Here is a 23220-nt window from a genome sequence, read left to right as displayed (position 1 = left end):
AGTGTGTAGAAACAAGTCCACTCCAATTTGTTAATTGCATATCAGAATTCGACCCAAATACCAAGATTATTGAGGTTGAATCATCAAGGGTCTTTGCCTAGTCCAATTAACAGGATTTCTGTTCTTACAACTTGTATTCATTACTTTTGACTACAAAGAAAAAAAAAAACAAATAAAGGATTTTGTTCTTGTATGGTATCATAGTAAAACATTTTGCTTGCCATGAAGCAACTACACTTGATCCCTTCTAGCCAACTAGGAAGCTTTATAAATTTTCCCAAGGTTATCAGGAATAAATAATGGTTCAAACTTCAAAGTGATGAGTTGTTGACACATTTGGTATCATCGGTTGAAGATTTGAACCAGGCCATCTCTATGAAGGGTATCATCGGTTGAATATGTCCTTTTCTCCTGAGCCTCAGTTTGGAAGGAGTATAAATACAAATATGTACTGTACAATTACATGTAAAGTTTTGCATATATTTGTATTCCTTCCAAACTGAGCCTAAATCTCAACATTTGGCATTTTGGTGAGTTATGCACACATACATTATTGCGATATTTTGACATCTTAAATTATAATTTTATATATCCAATAAATAAACACGTTTTTGTAACTCATAGGACACATCAAGGCTAATACCAAAAAAAAAAAAGACTCGGTATTCTTGAATAGATAGGGTCTCTTATACTTATTTGATTGTCTGATTACCTATTCCGTATTAACCCCATTAAGTTTGATCACTTATCCCCCATTACCTTATGTTGAGACTTGAAATGGTATTTACAACAAGGTTCTAAATATCGACCAGGCTGATACACCGGTAGGGGCGTATCAGACAGTATTGATATTTTTTTTTACTTTTTTTTTTTTCAATTCCGGTTAAAAGAGCCAGTTTAAGATTCCTCCACCCTCTGAACCGGTCAAAACCCCGATATACCCTCTGTAGGGACATATCAGGGTGCTTCCGATACGTATTGGCCAACATAACGATACTTTGAACCTTGCAAGGGATAAAAAAAGAAACAAACAAACAACCTTAAGAAGATCAGGAATCTTGAGCAAACAAATATCCGTGTTATAATTTATAAATTATGACTGGTACAATCCAGCATTAATTAAGGGACGGCCTTGCAAAGTTGGGCTTAGGCTTAGAAACCAAGAAATTACAAACTACAGCTCCTCCAGCCAGCTCCTTCAGTCGGGCTTCCCTGATTTGGGATCAATTAATTATAAGTACATAGACTAATAAATTGATATAAGCTAACACATCTCTAAACATAACAATTGAAGCTATTCCTCAAAGAAAATACAGTCCCAAACTCAGGAAGTGGTTTATTCGTCAAGGGATGTGCTGTTGCCCGAACCACCAACCCAGTACTGTTTAACAGCAACCAGTATCTTCTCAGGCACAAGCGGCCCATCTTCATGATCCACCATTTTGGTGTCCCATTTCATGCCATTTGCTATCTTCCTCACTTTGTTCAAGACATCAACATTGTCCCGGATAATGACTGCTCCTTCGGGGCGCAAGATCCGGTCCATCTCCAGAAGGATGTCTACAGCCTCACACCTGTTTATTTGTTTCATGTCAAAGAAAAACATAACAGAAAGCTATTCTTTTCGAAAAGTAAGACATCTGATTGTCAAGCATTTGCTTCAGTGGAAAACTGGAAATAGGCTTACTAATATGGGGAAAAAAAAAGTTAAGATCTATGATGATCATCCAACAATGGTTAGCAACTTCCCTGAAACTTGGCGAAATTTCCCCAATAGTTAGCCATTTCCCAAGTGGCAAAACAAAAGCATCTTGAAATATTAAAAAGAAAAAGGATTTTTAGACTGCACTCCACCTCAGAATTCTGATTCAAACTGCAGACCTACAACAATTCAAAATTATAAACAGCTCCATCTATAACACCCATACCCGCCTGTGAATTGGCATCAATTCCAAGATGGCTCCTACCCCACCTGTACGGTGGAGCTAGGAATTCTGGGGTGGACTGAACAGTAAAAACCCCAAAAGAAACTCCAAATATCTCTCTCAATCTTCTCTTTCTTCAATATTTAAAAAAAATGACATTATCAATGAAATATTCAATTTCCTTTGTATAAATGTTCCACATTTTAGCCAGATATTAGGAAAAGTTCATTAGTTTTGCCAAAACCAACAATAAACAATTGTGAAACCAAAGAAAATGCTCAAAGTACTTTTTTTGCATAAAATTAAGCAAAACGTATTTGGATTTATTGATTTTAGACATTTGAATCAATAACTTGAACTAGGTTTTCAAAAAACATTAAAACCATGAAAGTTCTGTAAGGAATTTTCACCTTTGTTCATGAACAAATGACGTTGCAAACTCCAATTGTTTCTTATTGAATATAAATGAATCTGAAGAAGCTGAATGTCATTAGTTTATGATAGGGGGAAGAAAATGGCTTACTTGTTCTGGTACATGCTGAAAACACCACTGGCATGAATGAGATCATATGTCCTTGGGTAAGTAGAGAAGGCTTCACACCTGAAAAAAATGACAGTGAAAAACATATCAACATTTCCACTGCTATGCTTCCTTCCTTTCCTGTAATTGAATTTACAAATCCAAATTTCAACTGCATCCACTGGCTAAGAGAAATTGTAACAATAATGGGGGGGGATATGAACTTCAGCCATGCTTAACCAAATGTCTGATCAATTCTTATGACTAAGTCCAATATATTATAAAAGAATGTTACTAAGGAATACTGATCTGCAGTGAGTTCTCTGCTATCCGGACTTGACACCAACAAGAAAGAAAATTCATCATAGAAACATACCAGTCATGATATATCCCAATCAGACCCCGCTCGTATATAACACCTAATGTATTCTTCTCTGCAATAGTAGGCACAACATTCATCACCCAAGATTTTGGTGATTCAATTGCTGCTGCAAAGCTTCCAAGGCCTGCATTCATATCCATAATGTTCCGGTATCTCCCTGATCCAATTAATTTGTTGGTCCTTTTGTAAGAATTCACATGCTTTTTCCACAGTTTATTGTCATCTTGATAAGATTCCGCTGTGACTCCTGGCACAAGCCTCTTAGATATTCTAGGAGGGATTGCAAAAAGTCTAGCTGGAAACTTCTTCAATGCTCCCCCAGCAACTTCATTTTGACTGGTCACTTTAGGGAGAGGTGTAATGCATTTCTTCATTTTCTTGTACCTAAAATACACCACAAATTGAACTTCAGGATGGTAACGTAGCAAAGAAATATATATACTTTAAATTTTGATAAAGAAAAGAACTACTTTAAAACCATGACAAGAGATCTTAGCATGAAAAGGAATGTGCTGACCAATTTCAATCATTAAAAGAACCTTCTTTTTATATTTATCAAAAAAAAAGAACCTTCTTTTTATTATAGAGATCAGAATTCTCATAATACTGATTTAAATATATTGGGCATACTATATGTGAAGAAGAATTCAGTGGAAGTTTCTCAATACTACTTCAAGCCAATAAATCACCATATCTGAAGCATTATACAATCGAGGGCAGTTTATGGAGAACCTTCCCTGTGGTGTTCATACAGCTATTTTGGGATCCACAACCCTATCCATCCACTAGGGTTTTTGGTCAAAGCCCCCGGTATGGATGGATTCCTGACAACTTTCTAAAAGAGCTGGTTAGAAGAATAGCAGAAGTCATGTGCTAGAAAAATATTGATGTAGTTGACTGCTAATAAATGCATTTTTGAGTAACCAGAAGTCATGTGCAAGATAGATATGGAGAAAGCTTTAGTCACATGCAGTATGGATTTGTCAAATACTTGATGCAAAGTATTAGTCAGCATGAATAGAAGACTCCTTTGACAGCTAATGGGACTTGGTCAAGGTGATCTACTGAGCTGAACCATGTTAAACCCTGGTGTATCTCCTCCTCTTATTTTCAATCATTTTCTTGTTTGCAGGTTAACATGGTATCAGAGTAACACCAGCCTTTGGATTAAAATAAGGGAAAACATTTTATGAGAACAATTTGAAAATTTATTGGGCTAAAGAGAGACTTGCAATTCTTAGATTTGTGTTCAGAGGCATGTGGATTTTGTTTCAGTGAATGAGATCTATTCAGTCAATTTCATTCCATAAGTGGTAGGAGGTATTTTTAAAGGTCATCAGTTTTTTCAGGATTTTTTGGAGTGCTTGTAGGATTGTTAACACCATTGATCAAGGGGTTTCTTTGGAATCTCAGCAAGGTCCCATAGATCAGGTGTCATTTTTTTTTTTTTATTTCACCCTCCTCAGCCCTGAAAAAGTGGCTGAGTTTTTATCTCAGATTCCTATCTTGGTTTGTTCAGGTCATTCTTTTAGGTTGGAGAAAGTTTATAGACTAGTTTCAATCAGCCCTAGATTTGACAACTTTGGAAATCAATGCGACAGAATTCTACCAAAACATATCTCTCTAACCATTTGGATTTCTACTTCAGGACCAGAAGTTTTCTTGTCATTTTTAAGTTCATATTTTGAGAAATCCATATTTTGGTGTCCAACAGGACATCAACTACTTCAGCTACACCATGGTTGTTTTTTTTTTTTTTTTTTTTTTTTTTTTTTTTTGGGGGGGGGGGGGGGATTTTTTCTGGTATTTGGTGACAATCTCATCAGTTTATTTGGCATCTATTTCTAGTTAAATGTCATCTAAGAAGAGGTGAAATCATCTTTCTGAATATTTAGGTTAGGAGCTTAGGGTTTTGATCTCTCAGATGAATATTTAGTTTTCTCTATGGTAATTAGTTTGATGATCTCTTAGGAGTTCTGATTTTGAAGAACCAGTACAATTTTCTTGAGGTATTCTTTTGGGATATTGTAGCAAATTTTAGGATAGTTATAATTAGTCCAAGATCTTGATTTCTGAATTCAATTCCATTGTGCATTTAGGTGTTCAATGCTATCTTTCAGCAGTTGTTCTACATTATTATATTGGCTTTTTCAGCAGCCAATTGTCCTTTCTACCTGGGTTCTTATCAGTTTCAATATCTCTGGTGATTCTACTATTATACTTTCAATCTTCTTTTCTTCAATTTCGATATCTCTGGTGATTCTACTATTATACTTTCAATCTTCTTTTCTTCAGTTTCGATAACTCTGGTGATTCTACTATTATACTTTCAATCTTCTGTTCTGTTATTGGTTTGGCTTTTCCATTAGAAACTTGTGATTTGATGTATTGGGTTTTGTTCAATTTTGTTTGTTTTTTCGATCATAGCATCTTCTGGTGCATTTTTTGAGCAGCACTCCTTCAAGTTCCTCCACCTTCCATCAAACCGGTGCCCATTGCACCAAGCCAAAACACATAAATCTTGGTGTTTCTTCAATTTTGTGGTTTATTATTTTCCTTTCTGCGGGTTAACATAGAAAGTTAGAGCGATTGTAACATCAATTTGATGATGATTCTGTTATTTTTTTTCTAGAGCACTCCATGAAGATCTAAGCTACTTAAATGTGTTCTTATTTGCTTTGAAGTGATATTGAAATTGAAAGTAAACCTTCAGAAGAGAAAGATCTAATCTATTGGTTATGTTCCTAATCTTGGAGATCTAACCATGAGCCTTGTTTATAGATAGTAGACGTGGGTCAATGCCATCCTAATTACTAGGTATATCATTAGATGCTAATTAAAAATCCAAGGCTATATGGAACTCTGAGTTGGAACATTTTGGTAGAAAATAACCAGTTTGGAAGGAGAGAAAAAACAAAACTTGCTTACAAAAGTGAGATGTAAGTGAAGGCTATTTGGCACTCTGAGCTAACACATTTTGGTAAAAAATAAGCCAGTTGAAAAAAAAAAAAAAAAACTTATTTATACAAGTGCGAAGTTGACACTAATACAAAGTGTCTTGAATATTAAAATATTGAAACAAGTTATCTGTGCCTATATGAATGAATATACAAGTTATATCTCCACAAAAGTATTGAAACTTTCAATGGTCAATATTATTTGTGGAAGACACTAATGAAAGGTGGGACACATAATAATGTGGACTTGAAGACTGCACAACATAGGTAGCCAATCCAGAGGATCCCCACTTGGCAGATGGTTCAGATTGCACATTATCCTTCCATGTGGCAGAAATATGGCAGGTTATGTACAAAAGATCCCATTTGACCATATTTTTTTTTATGTATATCCCTATTTGACCATATTAGGGAATCATTTTCTGTATAACCAGAGAAGTAACAATATTGTTACAATGGTCAAGAAGTCAAGAGGACAAGAGCATCAAAAAAGATAAAGCACTAAACCTATTGCTTTGAAAATTCATTTAGAAATTCTGACCACAGATTAGAAAGCCCAATGTTTTTGGCAAATCAAATTTATATTTTAAGAATCTTACAGATGAAGTACTAAAGCATGAAAACTCCTTGGATATGATAGAACATGTTCTAGTTATCTTTTGCAGCATCCAATTCAAACCCATGTTTGACCAATGTAACAATATCTGTAAAGCAAGCACAATGAATTCTTTAACAAAATGGAAAAGCACGTAAACTGACCAGACATCATCATCTGCTGATACACAGAAATTAGCAGATTTTCTATGGCAGGATTCAGCATTCACTTTCTTTCTCCAGATTGCAAGGTCTCCTTTCTCATACTTCTTCTCCCAGCAAAGAAGTTCAGCCAATTCTTCAATCTTTCTTTGCTCCTTCTGGAGGTCTTCCTTAGACCGCTTCCATGTCTTGTAGTAGGTCTTCCAGTTGATGGGAGGGCCTGACAGGATCCAGTACCCACCAGGTCTAAGAACTCGATCTACTTCCATCATATACATACCATCTGCAAATGGAAGACACTGAGGTATGAGATTTTTCCTTTTTTTCTATATTTTTCTTCCAATACATTGAATTATAAACATCAAGTTCCTGAAAATCTTGTGATATCTTTGTCTAGGAATATTTAATAAACAGAGACAGAAATCTTATACCTTTGAATGAGAGAATGAAGAGTGATAGCCTCATAGCCGGCCCACCCTTAGAATATATGCTCTTAAAAATAGTGTGAAAATCACATCACTGCCCCTTATTAGTAATAAAAGAAAATAGGTGTATAATATACACTTTACAGCTTTCTACATGTTGCCAGAATTTTGAAAAATTAAAAGGAAATAACTTTTCTTGAAAAATATATAACTTGCAACATGCTAGACCTTTTGCTAGTATCTCTAAATCAAGGAGATTTACAATACTTTGAAAAATTACTATAGAATATAGATAATCCCAAAAGCACTTACTTTACATGCATAAGATGATTTATGAAAAGACAAAAAAAAACAGAACTTAAAGTGATGAAAAAATAAATAAAATAAAATTTTAAAGAGTATCAACATTACAATCATAGTTGTATTAAGTAATTTCCTTATCCTGATGAAAATGAACATTAAGAGATCTTGCAATGTCCATTTTGGGTCAGGACTAGCATTTACCATTTGATGTCCATGGTATTAAACATCGAGAACACTGAGCCATATCAAAGGCTCTTGATGGGTAAGGAAGACGGATAGTGCCAAGAACACCAATAATAGCGGGTACACCTCGCTCCAAAGCAAACTGCACCTGTGCTTCATGATTATCGCGTGGTGCAAATGACATAGCCAGTACATTTCTCTTCAAGAGGTAGGCACCCCAGCTTGCAACCTATGTCATGCTTGTGGTAGTCAGTCCAGTACAAATGATCGAGTACCAAAGGTCATCAACAGAGAGATCAAATTAGAACAGAATGTGACAAGGATAATAATGTACAGAACCAAGCTAAAACATAATTTTGCTTAAAACACCTTGATGGAAATGTGTAGTTTTGGGCCCTTCTTGCTTCCAAAGGGTCTTTCTTCTTTCTCCCTTTCATTGTTTTAATAAAGATGTAGAGAACACTGATGTGGGCCCCACTGCAGTGGTCCCCACTGTGTTCGTAGGACAGCAGTGTAGTTATTTGTTTCAGTTATAGTAGTGTCAGTTTGAGTCAGTTTGTTAATTCAGTTGTTATTTATTTCAGCTTTTATTTACTTTATTTATTATGTAAGTACTAAGGGCAGATGTGTCCTTTCCATTATGTACTAAACATAACCTATAAATATTAAGAGAGTGGCGGCGGCAGATCTGTTAGAATCTGTCCCTCCTTTCAACCACTTGTTTTCTCCTGTTTTTCTTCTATTCTCTCTCCTTTCTCTCACTTTTCTTCTGTTTTGTAAACCTAAAACCTATTAGGATTCAAGACTGATTACAGTCTTGATCTTCTACTTGGTATCAGAGCCTATCTAGGGCTTCTCATGTGTGTCTAGTCCAGCCGACCACATGGGGACTAGCTAGGGCTAGAAGCTTTGAGAAGTTTTCGGTGGCTGAATCTTGGAGATTACCAGGAGAGGTTCGCAGCAGTTGAAGACTTGCCGCGGCTTGCAGAGAGTTGGTAATCAGGAAGAAGCAGCGAAGGTTAGGGTTCAGGTAACCCTAGAAGACAGTAAACCGAAGTACACAAGTACACAACTGCAATCAGTCGAGATAGGTTGGACCTATCTAGAAAGAGGGACCGAACTGTGTTCAAGTTTGTTTCTAGGGTTTGGCTTGCCGAACTGTGTTTAAATTTGTTTCTAGGGTTTGACTGTTGGGCCGAACCCCCCCCCCCCCCTCAGAGGTGATTAGTTTTTAGGGTTTCATATTGCCCTACGACAAGTCCCACTTGTGCGGACTGCTTGGAGAGTGCAGCTGAGCACTTACTTCAGACCTACAGTTGAAACCCTAATTTTGCTCTCGCAGCAGTGGGCCCCACAGTAGTGATTTCAGAAAATAGCATCTCAGATTGATAGGCTGCCTGGTACTGTGCATGCCAATTGATTTCAGATCATATTTGAGTTGATTTCTTGCATATACTGTGATAGGCGATTGATTTCAGATCAGATTTGGGTTGGTTTCAGATCAGATAAGATCAGATTTGTGTTGGTTTCGGATCAGATTTCAGACTTGCTTGTTTGACTCTGTTTTCTGGTATAGTGGCTCTAACAGTTTGTAGCCACTGAATCTTGATCAAAGATGGAGTTTAAGGGTCAGGAAGAAAGTAGTTTTGGAAACCACAGTTATGGTAGTGTATCTGAAACCGGGTTTCAGATTACAACTATGAGATTTGATGGGTCAAATTATTTGGAGTAGGCTCAATCAGCCATGATGGCTATTGGAGGAAGGGGAAAACTGGGTTACCTCTTGGGAGATGTGAAAGAACCTTCCAAGGAGGACCCAACATACACCAAGTGGGTTCAAGAGAACTATTTGGTTATGGCATGGCTGTGTAATTCTATGTAGCCACATATCAGCCGAAATTACTTGTGGGCAAAGACAGCCAAAGAGATATGGGATGTTGTGAAAGAAACCTATTCCCAACCCCTTAATGTTGCCAGAGCCTATGAATTGAAGTGTGAGGTGAACAGCCTTAAACAAGGAGAGAAGCCAGTTTCTGTCTACTTCTCTACCTTGAAATCCTTGTGGCATGAGATTGACCATCTAGAGACCCTTGAGTGGGAGAGTCCCAAAGATGCACAGACTCACAGAAAGCAAGTCAAGACGAATAGGGTATTTGAGTTTCTGGCTGGTTTGAATTCAAAATATGACATTGTGCGACAACAGATATTGACAAGAGATAGTGTGACCCTTTCTCAAGCATACTCTCTGGTGCATAGTGAAGAGACCAGGAGGAAAGTCATGATGCAGCCTCAGCCCTCTTTCCCAGCCTTGACAGCTATTAAACCTAAGCCAGGGGGTGACTCAGAAAGGGACCGGAAGAAGGAAGATAAAAGGGATCTGGTATGTGAACATTGCAAGAAACCCAAGCACACAAAAGATACTTGTTGGAAGCTACATCCTCACTTGGTCCCAGCAAAACTAAGAAATAAGAAGGGTAATGCTCATATGGCAGTGAACACTGATTCAACATCCTCATCAGGCACATCCCTAGAGACTTTAGCTGTTGTTCAGGCTGCCCTCATACAGTTGGAAAAGGAAGTTGGGAGTTCAGCTCAGCCATCTCAGTCACCATCAGGTACTCGAGCCTCAGCTTACCATGCTTCAGCTCCAGCTAATACTGACCACTACTGGGTAATAGATTTAGGTGCATCTGACCATATGACTAGCTTGCCATCTTTGTTCACTTCTTATCACTTGTCCTCTGGCTGAGATAGAATATCCATTGCTTATGGCTCTCTTGTTCCCATTTCGGGCAAGGGGGACATCAAGCTATCAGATACTATCTCTTTATCTTCTATCTTGCATGTTCCTAAGCTTGATACTAACCTGCTTTCAGTTAGTAGTATTACCAAACACATGAGCTGTTCAGTAACATTTTTCCCTGACCGATGTGTTTTTCAGGATTTGGAGACGAGGAAGGTGATTGGGACTGGCCGTGAGACGAACGGGATCTATCTGCTTGGAGAGAGTTCTCGTCGGGAAGAGTTAGTGGATAAGAAGTCTTTTGTTTCCCAGTCTATGAGTTCGGTTATGCCAAGATTAGGTCATTTATCTTTTAAGTCTTTGAAGAGTCTGTTTCCTGCTTTATTTGAGTCTGTTGAGTTATCAAAGTTGAGGTGTGAGAGTTGTGAGTTTGCCAAACATAGTAGAACCTCTTATTCTTTAAGTAATAAAAGGAGTAATTCCTCTTTTGATATTGTGCATACTGATGTTTGGGGGCCATATCATATCTCTTCTATGGGTGGGTACAGATATTTTCTACTGTTTGTTGATGACCATACCCGTTTTTCTTGGGTCTATCTTATGCGTTCTCGGGATGAGGTTCTTGCTCTGACCCAAAACTTCCATCAGATGGTTCTCACTCAGTTTGGGACCAAAATCAAAGTCCTTAGATCTGATAATGCAAAGGAATACTTTGCACAGCCATTGACCTCCTACCTTCTTAGCCATGGAGTTCTTCACCAGAGCACTTGCCCTTATACACCACAGTAGAATGGCGTTGCCAAAAGGAAGAATAGGCATATCTTGGAGGTGGCTAGAAGCATTATGTTTACCTCCAATGTACCTATTCGCTTCCGGGGTGATGCTATCCTCACGGCAATTTATCTCATTAATCGAGTTCCCTCCCGGTTTTTTGATATGAGAACCCCCTTTTCCCTTCTATACCCAGACGAGGAGTTGTTCATTGTCCCCCTTAAAACCTTTGGTTGTACCTGTTTCGTTCAGCTTCTCGGGCCTCATCATTCCAAGTTTGAACCTAAGGCCTCCGAATGCATTTTCCTTGGTTATGCACAAACTCAAAAGGGTTATTGCTGCTATGATCCGGTTTTAGGGAAACGGTTTGTCTCCATGGATGTCACCTTCTTTGAGGAGACACCCTATTATCCTAGGGTTTCTCCTCAGGGGGAGAGCAGTGAGAGTGGGACTGTTTTGAGTTTCTTTCCTCAGGGGGAGAGTAGTGAGAGTGGAAGTGGGGCTGGTAGAAGTGGGGTTGTTTTGAGTGGGGCTGTTCCTTTACCTATTCCACTAGATAATGAAGGTTGTAGCGGTGAGGGTGGTCAGAGGGAGTCGGAGTTGAGAGTCTATCACAGGCGATGCAGGCAGGTTGATCCTAGTATTCGGAAGTCCCGGCCAGCTCCAGTTCCTTCTGCGGCTCCAGATCCAGAGCCTACTGAGATACCTCTCACTGTTGCCACTTCCCCTCCTATGGATGACCTTGATCTCCCTATTGCCATTCGCAAAGGGAAACGACATTGCACCACTTCTACAGCTCATAGCATCTCACAGTTCTTATCCTATGATCGTCTGTCTCCATCTTACCGGTCCTATCTCACTTCCATTGCCGATGTCCCTATTCCAAGAACAGTGCAAGAAGCCTTATCAGTTCTAGAATGGAAAGATGCAATGCAAGTTGAAATGGATGCCCTGTTGAAGAATAATACTTGGGCACTGGTTGACCCACCAAAAGGAAAGAAACCGGTGGGATGCAAATGGGTGTTCACTGTGAAGCATAATGTTGATGGCTCTATTGAAAGGTACAAAGCCCAGCTGGTTGCAAAGGGGTTCACTCAGACTTGTGGTATAGACTACTTGGAGACCTTTGCCCCAGTAGCCAAGATGACCACCATCCGAGTTCTGTAATCCCTTGCAGCAAATCATTCTTGGCCCCTGTTTTAGATGGATGTTAAAAATGTCTTTCTAAATGGAGACTTACAAGAAGAGATTTACATGCAGTTGCCTCTTGGATTCTATGATACAGAGACAGGTAAGAAGGTTTGCCGACCGAACAAGGCATTGTATGGTTTGAAGCAGTCACCTAGAGCCTGGTTTGATAGGTTCAAATTAGCCCTTGGAAAGTTTGGTTATGTACAGGCCCAGTCAAATCATACACTATTCATCAAGAGGGTGGAGTCCTCTCTGACACTACTAGCAGTATATGTTGATGATATTGTGGTGACAGGAAATGACAGTCATGAGATTGAGTCCCTTAAACAGCTCCTTCATCAGGAGTTTGAGGTGAAAGATCTTGGTGCACTACGGTACTTTTTGGGTATTGAGGTTGCTAGATCCAAGCAGGGGATTTTTATCTCTCAGAGAAAATATGTTGTAGATCTGTTGGCGGAAACTGGAAAGTTGGGTGTTAAGCCGGCTGATACACCCATCGAACAAAATCACAAGATTAGTGCAGAGGGTGGGGAGCCTCTTGAAGACAAAGTTATGTTCCAACGGTTGGTTGGAAAGCTCCTATATCTCTGCTTCACTCGGCCGGATATCAGCTATGCAGTTAATGTTGTTAGCCAGTACATGCACTCCCCTAAAACTTCTCATCTTCTTGCGGCAGAGAGAATATTAGCATACTCGAAGAGATGCCCGAGGTATATTGCTCAAGAACAATAATCACATGAGGGTGGAAGTCTATACAGATGCCAATTGGGCTGGGAGTGTTGATGACAGAATGTCTACCTCTGGATATTGTGCCCTTGTGGGAGGTAACCTTGTCTCTTGGAGGAGTAAGAAGCAGAGTGTTGTTTCCCGCTCCAATGCTGAAGCGGAATACAAGTCAATGGCTAATGGAGTGGCTGAAATCTTATGGCTGAGGTCACTACTTGAAGACTTGGGTATTGACTATGAAAAGCCCTTAATGTTGTATTGTGATAATCAAGCAGCTATTAATATAGCCCACAACCCAGTGCAGCATGACAAAACTAAACATATCAAAGTTGATCGACATTTTGTGCGAGAAAGGGTCACATCACAAGAAGCGTGTCTTCCGTACATCACATCTAATATGCAGCTCGCGGATATCCTCACCAAGGCTGTACCAAGGAAGAAGTTAGAGACAGACCTATCCAAGTTGGGAATGATAGATATCTACTCCCAACTTGAGGGGGAGTGTAGAGAACATTGATGTGGACCCCACTGTGTTCGTAGGACAGTAGTGTAGTTATTTGTTTCAGTTATAGTAGTGTCAGTTTGAGTCAGTTTGTTAATTCAGTTGTTATTTATTTCAGCTTTTATTTACTTTATTTATTATGTAAGTACTAAGGGCAGATGTGTCCTTTCCATTGTGTACTAAACATAACCTATAAATATTAAGAGAGTGGCGGCGACAGATCTGTTAGAATCTGTCCCTCCTTTCAACCACTTGTGTTCTCCTGTTTCTCTTCTATTCTCTCTCCTTTCTCTCACTTTTCTTCTGTTTTGTAAACCTAAAACCTATTAGGATTTAAGACTGATTACAGTCTTGATCTTCTACTAAAGATTTTTTTCTCACTATCATAGAAAGAATATTCCACTCAGAAATAAATGAGGAAAACTGTTTAAAATGCTAGTTGTGCCATTACTATCTTATATTTAATGCTAATAGCTCATGAAGGAGGTAGGGCCCCACCAAAAAATGATTGTAAGATATCCTAGGTCAAAATGTCATATACTTGCAAGATGAAATCAACAATCCAAACCATTGCATTTGTTTTTATCATCAAAGAGATCTTTTTTTTTTATGAATGAGAATAGATTTTATTAATTCTGAAGGTATAGGCATTACAAGCATCCCTTAGAGAGGCACGAGAAGCTACCTCTCTATAAACAAAAACAGAACATAAACTATTACAAAAATATTACAGGTGAGCCCAAAACAAAGATTGTCTATTCACCCCTTGTTTGGCAAGGGTATCACCTAACCCATTAGCCAATCTCCTCACCCATTCTATCCTCAAGTTCATATCCTTGTGCTCCTTGTAAGGCAGCAAGTAATTCTGCCTCGAGAGAGTCCCCAATCCCCACTGGGCAAGAAAACAAGGCTAACAGTTTGCCATCCATGTCTCTCACAACCCCTCCTATGCCGGCAGGTCCTGGATTCCCCCTGCTGCTCCCGTCAAAATTCAGTTTCACATAGTTTTCAGGTGGGGGTAGCCATACAGCATTTATCCTTTCCCTTCTGGAAGAACTTCTTGCCACTCCTTCCCAATTTCTCCACAAGTCATCAGGAGAAATTTGAGAAAACAGATCCATAGATTTGATCCAATGAATCACTCTTCTTTTTTTTTATACAATGGGAAGGATAAAACAAAGAAACAACACAACGAGAACAAGAAAAAGAAGCACAAAAGAAAAAAGAAAAAGACAACTAAGCCTTAGAACGAAGCATGACGCTCAGAATAATGACCCCAAGCATTAAATAGACAAATGTAACTAAGAAGATGATCAGAAAGCCTTCGGCCAGTAAAGGATAAAGAGTGACCCAGGCTAGCCAGTCGATCCGCCACAAAGTTTGCTTCCCTGAATGCATGAGAATAGGAGATGTTGAGCTCAGAATTTACTCGCAGGAGCTGGCATACGTTGATGAGGCTGTAAATGTTCCATGGAGGCACCATATGATCACAAATGCAATCAATGATAATGCACGAGTCCCCTTCAATGATGAATTTATACTGAGGGAATTTGGTTGCAATGCGATGAGCCTCAAGAGCTGCCCAAGCTTCAGCCTCATTTATCGAGCACACACCAACATCCTCACAGGTCACCCATAAAGTCTGCCCCCACTCATCTCTTAATATTGCACCAACCGCCGCTTTACCATCAGGGTTCCTGGAAGCATCAAAGTTAATCTTAGCTATGTCGTTATTCGGCCAGGTCCATCTAATAAGATTCTCACCATTCCCCTTGGAGGCAATTGAGGACATTGGGTGACATACCTTAAATACTCATCGAAGTCCCATTTGATTTTAATAATTGTTTGATCAGTGGGGAAAGTTTTGTTATTGAATATCTTCTTATTTCACCTTTTTCCATATATTCCACATGATAATGCTTGTTTCTTCTATAGTAAACTTGGTTTCAAGCTTTGCTTCTTGGGTTATGATCCTATCCCACCACTCTAATCATCACACAGTCCCTTATCTGTTCGTTGCTTCTCTCCTTCTCAGAGAAGATTCTCATATTCTTCTCTTCCCAAATAGTCCAAACCAAGGCTGCTCTGACACACCTCCACATTATCCTTCCCCTCTTTTTTGGCCAAGTAAACATAGAAGGATCAAACAACAAATTAGCCTCCTCTAGTAAGGACCACCTGCACCCAAACAAAGAAAAAAAAACAATTCCATATATCTGCAACAAAAGAATAGGAAATCAATAAATGAGAGCAACTCTCATTATCAGATCTGCACAAGGCACACCAGTTAGGAGAGAGACATAAATTGGGTTTCCTCTTCTGTAGCATTTCCAAGGTATTAATTTTTCCATGAATTACTTCCCAACAAAAAACTCTTATTTTAGGGGGAACGGGTTTGCACCAGAACTCTTTCAAGGGGAACAAAGGAGAGGGGGAATAATTACAAAGAGACTTGAAGGAGGCACATGAAAACAGACCCTTAGGTTGAGGGGCCCAAATACGCTTGTCTGAGTTATCAGGATCAAGGCATACATTTTGATTTTTGAACTAATTGAAGCAACTCTGTACATTTTTTTATTTTTTGAGAAAGGTATGGTATATTGAATGGATATGATCAAGTCAACACTCAACATAGATATCTAATAGCCAGAATCCTGATTATTAAGCCCAAGAGAACCATTCAGTTCAGTTAATCAGGTAAGAAATTATCAAGGTCAGACCCATCACATGGTGGATCTTGACCATAGAAAGGGATGGCAACCAGGTGTGAATTAAATAGGGAAACTTCCTCTTTTGCTTTTTTACTTTTTTCTTGCCCCAATGACCGTTTATGCTGCTGTGCCATGAACCCATCCCTAAGCACAGAAGCATATGCCAGATTTTCTTACAAAAAAGCATTGTGCCATGTCCATCAGTCCTTAAAAGCCTTCCTCTAGAAGCAGAATAGTGGCTTCTTGGGTATGTCTAAGACCCTGCAAAATCTAACTAACTTTAAATACTAGCTACACACATGGAAGAGAAGGATGATGCAAGTCCAAATTTATGAAGCATGAAATCTAAGAAAACAAACCAAATAGATATATTCACTAATTTACCATAAGAAAAAACGAAAGATAAAAGGATGGGAACATACTCCACAACCCGTGTCCAGTGCAGTTCTAACCGAACCATCTGCAATAGGGATAACTGATGCAAGTTCATCAATATATGCATCTGCTCCTTGAGGAAACATTGTTCCCCCACCTGGAAATTTGAAAACATCACCCTGAAACTGTACCCAGTTCTGGACAGCCTTCTCAACTGTCAGACTCTTATAAGGAACATTAGCATAGTGTACATAGTCACGGCTCTTTGGCCAGGGAAATGGAGTCATGTAACCGTTGGGTGCTGGAATAAGGCATCGCAATTTTTCATCTTCTGGGGGACAGTGTCTTTCTCTGTAGATCATGTTCTCTCTTGGGAAGGCCATTGCACGATTTTGTTCTTGACAAGGAGTATAGTCTGTATATTTAACATCACAGGGTTCAAAGACTTCAGCTTTTGTATCAGAAGGGTCAACAATCTCACCAACATCATTGTGATGAGTCTCGAAATTCAAATTGGACAAGATACTGCAGTCTGTCTGTTTGGTAATCTCTAATGCTATGCTATCTCCCTTTCCGAAACCACTCTTCTGCCATGCCCCCAGTATGTAAAAGAAGCAGCAGAGGCCAACCACAATAAATATAGATGCTGGGCTTCGAGTCCTACTGCTTCCTGAGTTGAGTTTTGAGCCCATTATATGCTTTGAACAGTTCCCAGTTTTCTGTAATTTGCAACAAATAAGAGGTAAGAACTTGCAACAAATTGCCAAAGTACATATTCCGTTTTTTTTCTTTTTTTCATCTCTTTTGGGCGGGAATTATTACTTTATGGTGTCAAACAATGATAAGCACAATAACCACAAAGGAAATCGCTGATCAGTTGTTGAAGAATGAAAGACAAGAAATTTTATTTAAACTTCAAAGGAGTATGAAGCATGATTCAGTAGTCAGAGATAAACTGTATTCATATCAGCAAGATAACAATTCGCTTATGGCATTCTCTTTTAAAATATTGTTGGTTTGATAAAATTTGTTTGAGACCTTATTCGCATTATTGGTTCTTAATAGTCCCATGAGGCCTGTGTTACATATGCTCTATACTGTGAAAAACACGTAAAGATACTTTTAACACAACACATATAATGAATGCAAGTAAGTGCAACAAAATAAGGAACAGAAACTGAGATTGCATATAAAATTTTCACCTTAAAAAAAAACTAAGGTCGAACAATAAGCAAATCAGGTTGCAAAAGTCGATTTCAGTTCTATTTTTTATTTCCTTATTTCATTCAATCCCTCAATTTGATAACGTCAACGATTGGCACAATTACACATGATTTTTCTTATTTTTTAATTTAAAAACTGATATGTTTTCTGCCCTTCCTTTCTTTCCGCCATAGTACCCAGTGCATTTGCTTTTTCAAATTGAATACCCTCATTGAACTGCTGCCAAGAGCATTTCCGACGGACTAAAAAATGTAGCATTCGTTTTAAGTTTAGAGAACAAAAACATTTCCGATCCTTTCAATCGTTTTGTTTCTAAGATGAAAGATGACATATCTACAAAAAAAAAAAAAAAAAAAATGTGATCAACCTAGAACCCCAGGATTACAACAGGGGACAGAATTAAGTGAGCCGCTTCACCACCCAATACAAGTTCTTCAGATCACAAATCCGAACATATCATCCTTTCTTTTCATAAAATTTTCAGTACCGACATTTAAATTCAATCAAGTTAACCCAAAAAGGAGAGGCAAGAGAGGTTCACGAACAAATCTCACATCTCGGCAAGTAAAAGCAAAGAGAACAGCGTAAGTGAAGCAATCTCGAAACAAAACTACAATTTGTACGGAAATGAAGGAGCGAGCGAGAGAGAGAGAGAGAGAGACGTACCTGTCAGAAGAGTGCTTTAACGGATTTGATCTAGTGGTGTCGGTTCCTCAGTCTCTCGCCATTACATTAGTTGAAATGGTGAGAGAAAGAGAAGAGAGCACCTGAGGCAGATTTAGAGTAGAGACCAGACGGTCCAGACCAGAGATAGAGCTTAGGGAAGTGTGACTGAGACTGGGTATAACTCCACTAAACCAGCATTGTAGTGAACATCTGTGATCTGTGTATAGTGGTTAGTGGTTAGTGGTTACCCACCACGCAACATGACGAAAAATATCAAACAAGGAATAAATGAATTCGAAAGGAAAGATGTCGGTATGAATTAACTTAAATTCCAAAACTACCCTTATGGGATCGTCGTCTCGTCGGTCGCTCCCTCACCACCATACTCATTTGCCAACTCCGTGTCCTGTCTATCCTGATCGTTATTGGCCTCTTCATTTTATGATTTGTTGCTTTAATTTTCCTTGTGAAGAGATAGATAGATACCCATTTGTGTAACGAAGGTTCTGTGGGTCCAATATGACCACGTGGCAAGAGATGCTATTAATGCTTTTCAAAACATCCATGTTTCATAACATTATAAATCACAATTCACGTGCATTTCTTGCAAGCAACGATTTGTATGCAACTCTTGAAATTTTCACACTACATTGTGGGGCCCATTATTACAAAACGTAGATATGGCGTTTTTACGGTATCGTTCCCCTTGGTTCATAAATCATACTCCCTCTTGGCTCTTGTCCTGTCCTGGTTGCATGGAGTCAGTCAGCACTCAGCAACAAATACAATAATCCTTGTTTCCCATTCTGTCCTTTCCAGTTCCAGTGCAGCATGGCCCAATTATCACATCGCCTAATTAATCATTCTCATTTTTTCATTGTCTTTTCGCCCCAGGCCCATTTGATATAATGAATCGAATCAGAGCTGATCATGGGCCTGACCGTATTATGTATTGATGGGGGTTGTCCATGGAGGTAGGCACCGGCATCTATACATTAGAAGAGCATCTCGCCATGAAAGACAGAGGGAGATGCTGTCATCTCAATGCACGGTTGCAAAGGCTGTTGGGACCCTGCGTTGGGACCTGATCCGACCTCGCCACTTAATCTAATTACCTAAATTAAATACAAAAAAAAAGGAAAAATCAACTACAACTAGGGAAATTTGTAATTGAATTAATTCTTTTACCAAAAAGGAAATTCTATGTTCAAAAGAAAAGAAAAAAAAAAGTCTGAAAGGTAAAAGCGAATGAAATCCTGATGGTGCATGTGAGGCCGATTGACATTACAAGAAAGCCTGTAGTTATACGGGTTTAATCCTACACCTCCACATCTGGAATTGGAGGGATGCCAATGCCGAGTGCCAATAGCTCCCTTTCACCTTTCGGTCCCTCACTAAACTAAGGCCTCGTTTGGTTCTATACCTGGAGTTGGAATGGGTTATTCTGATTTCAATTGTTTGGTTAGACGGAATTGGAATCCCATTCCCATTCCTAGTGGAATGGCATTCCCCCATTTGAGGGAATGGCCATTCCCTCTTCCTCCCTTGGGAATTAAATCTCATTCCTGTTGATTTCAAATTTCATTCCCATTCCTGTTTGAACTAAACAGACTGGGGGAATAGATCATTCCAATTTTGATTCCAACTGCGAACCAAATGAACCCTAAATATATTTTCTTCTCCGGTGCTGCATTTGTGCATTCTAAATTAAATACTTTTGGATGTATCTGATTTACTAACACTTTGAATCCTATAGGCTCAGTTTGGAAAGAGTATAAATACAAATATGAACACTACAAATACTTATAAAATAATACAAAATACAAGATTTTGCACTCTACATATTTGTATTTGTACTCTTTCCAAACTGAGCCATAAGTGTTGCTGGTAGATTAACAGCTCTGATGCATATAACAAGCCATCATCAATGAGTTGGAACATTTTAAAAGATATCCATAAGACCAACTTCAACTTGGAGGAGGGTCTCATTTCTTATTAGCATCAAGGGGCCTTTGAAAGCAGTTGCAGCCAGAAGTATTGCACTCCTCCCTGATGTTCCACATATAATGTAGATATCTCAAATAGATTAACCCTAAAACTTTGCCCCATGAAAGGCTTGTTATGAAACACTGGCATGTTTCATTCGTGATAGGTTGCTCATCCTGTTGTGCATGATTTTGTCTTCAGACCATCTGATCTCGCCTATAACAACAGGCCGATGAATAAATCTGTTCATGGGCTGGGCTCAGGCTGAGCTTTTGCCAAATTTTAAATGGGCCCGGTCTGAAGATAAAAGCAATGTAAAATGTTCATGGGTCAACTCAAAGCCCGGCCCATAAACATTTTACATTACTTTTTCAGGCTTCAGACCGGTCATGAACAAGCCTACTAATGAGTTTGGGTAGGGATGTCAACAGATTGGATTCATTAGGGTTTTTTTCCCAAGTAAATTGGATTCCTTTTTGTATATTGCATCATCTGATTATCTTTCTACCTCTTGAACTCTAATGGAAGTAATAAATTAATACAAGTATGTGTTTATATTCAGAAATGGTATTAAACTTTAAAGCAACCATCTGCTGTCTAATATTTATAACTCTTGATCGATCACAAGCAATATAGTTTCTAATATAATTAATTACTCTTTCTCTATTTCTAGTTTCTACTCGATAAGTATGCATTCATCAACGCCGACCTTGAACTCTTCCAGACATTTACGAGGAGGAAATTAAATAGAAGTAGATGAAGAGAAGAAGAGAAGGATGAAGTGAGATCAAATCATCAGAATTGGAATCAGAATGAGAATGAAATAAAGAAGAAATTTGACGATAAAGATGAAGTAACGAATGATAAAAAGAATACGTTTACAACGAGGAAGAAGAAGGTTTTGATGAATTAAGAAAGAAGGAATAATATTTGACTTGGGAGTGAGACAGTAGGACAGTAATCGGAGGAAAATAGAAGTAGAGAATCCTGAGGAATTACAAATCCTAAAACAGAGTTAGACCTTTTGCTAATAAAACACGTTCCAACCCATATTGGCAGGTGATCTGGACTCCCAAAATAAGGATATATACCTTGGTTTGAGTAATATTTGATTTGTCATCGGTCATGTAGCCAAATTTGCACACATGTTCTGATGACAATTGGACTAGAGGAAAATGTTCCCAATGCACGGCTGAAAAAAACTTAGGGCAGTGAGAGTAGGGTTTTGTGAGAATTGAATCAGAATTCATCTCACGCAGTCCCTCACTCCCTTATATGCCTTTTTTATTAAAAAAGTATTGATTAAAATTATTTTTTACCCCCACATGTCCATGGTGAACATGTTTTCAACCAAAAAAAACAGCCTAGGTAAACAACAACCAAGCGACCCAAACCTTTCCCACTCGAAATTAACGGAGCCAAGCGGCCACTATTCACCTTGACAGAAAGATGGAAGAACTTATGTTATATTTGGTTTGAAGGAAAGAATAGAGAAATGTAGGGAAATCTATACAAGATTTATAAAGGTTTTTCTTCTTTTTTCTTTCCTTTCGCTATTTTTTCCTTCAAACCAAACATAGCCTTAGAGTTACGATCTTGAGAGTTCAGCCATTTAATTTTAACTTTTTGTCTCCAAAAAATTTCTTCTAATGATATGATATGATCACCTCATGGAGCTTTTTCCTTGGTTGAGCAAGACTATTGTCAGTATTTTGTTGTAAGTGGATCATTTACGCATTCTGTACACCATCTTCTGCACCTTTGGACCTTGGTGAATATTACCAAAAACATCGAAGTTCCACTGCTTAAGCCGACTCCTCAACTTACGTAACTAAAGAAAAAGAGTCATCATTCATCAATGAATTGGCATGAACTTCTTCGGTTCTTCCTTCCAACAGCCACCAAATTTTTAAAACTGGTATGGTGCAACCACATCTGTTGAAACCCACCAAAACCTCCTCCAGAGGGCAATGATCAGCATTAGTCGCACACTCATCCTCCGAAACAACATAGGAAGCTCCTTCCAATCTCACAGACATTCTAGAGAGCAATTCATCATCAATTTTTTGGACTTTGTCCTTCTCCCATTGTTTCAGCCTTTCACCCAACTCCACCTTCGACCTCCTGAATTCTTTTGCATTCATAACCCTATCAGGCAGAGGATAAAGTAGAAGTGGTGTCATCTAAGAAGGTCATTTTAATCCCAATATCATCTTTTTATCAATTTCAAATCAGCTTGGCTCCTTCCAGTTTTCCGTATAATAGTTGTTCCCATCAGGCATCACCTCCCTAACTTCCAAGCATCGGGTATCAATTGGCTCAACTAGATTATCCACCTCGTCCGTAGCGTCTTCATCTGTTTCCCCCTTTTTGCCATAGTTGGAACAATCTTCCTAACTAGATGGTATATTTGTTTAACCACCAGTTTCTCCTTTCTCACCACCACGGCTCTACGATCTCCTTTGGCTTCATCATTGGATTGAAAATTCATAGACTTGAAGTTTCCCCTTCCTCATTGGAATTCTTATTTTGTTTCTACTTACAATCTTCCTCCCGATGCCCATACTTAAAAAAGCAAAAAGAGACAGTATTTGCGGAGTCTCGTTTTCATATTCTATTTTCTGCCAAAAACCCTCCTTCCCTAAACCCACCCAAACTTGACTAGGATTTTCCTTCAATAGATCCACCCCACATAAACCCTACCCGTTGTGGTTCTAGACTTCTAGTTACCTCGTTATTGCTTAATCTAATTTTAAAACACGTTTATCCATCCCCTGAGTCCATTTAAGTTTGGTTTGAAGAAAAAAGTAGGAAAAGGAAGAAAAATGTTAGGAATCCTTTACACTAACAATCAAAGCACCTTTTAGACGAAAT

General features: G+C 38.7%; 1 protein-coding gene across 2 annotated transcripts; it reads right to left on the bottom strand.

The window, feature by feature from the left end:
- Window positions 1-1058: 1058 nt before the first annotated feature.
- Window positions 1059-18647, bottom strand: LOC104610410 (putative methyltransferase PMT14). 2 transcript variants are annotated; one of them, XM_010277021.3, is made up of 7 exons: window positions 18361-18647; window positions 16518-17189; window positions 7470-7680; window positions 6544-6823; window positions 2822-3211; window positions 2449-2526; window positions 1059-1574 (listed from the first exon to the last, which is right to left on the bottom strand). In XM_010277021.3, the coding sequence occupies exons 2-7, from the start codon at window positions 17160-17162 to the stop codon at window positions 1337-1339; spliced, it is 1842 nt and encodes a 613-aa protein (XP_010275323.1). In that variant the 5' UTR covers window positions 17163-17189; window positions 18361-18647; the 3' UTR covers window positions 1059-1336. The 2 variants fall into 2 exon arrangements, with proteins under 2 accessions (XP_010275323.1, XP_088752074.1); XM_088895948.1 differs by lacking the exon at window positions 18361-18647 and adding an exon at window positions 18062-18275.
- Window positions 18648-23220: the final 4573 nt, after the last annotated feature.

Source organism: Nelumbo nucifera, chromosome 1 (genome assembly GCF_055504915.1).
Source record: "Nelumbo nucifera cultivar China Antique chromosome 1, China Antique-T2T, whole genome shotgun sequence".
NCBI lineage: Eukaryota > Viridiplantae > Streptophyta > Magnoliopsida > Proteales > Nelumbonaceae > Nelumbo > Nelumbo nucifera.
Note: the sequence above shows the minus strand (reverse complement) of the source record. Positions and strands in the feature narration are given on the sequence as shown.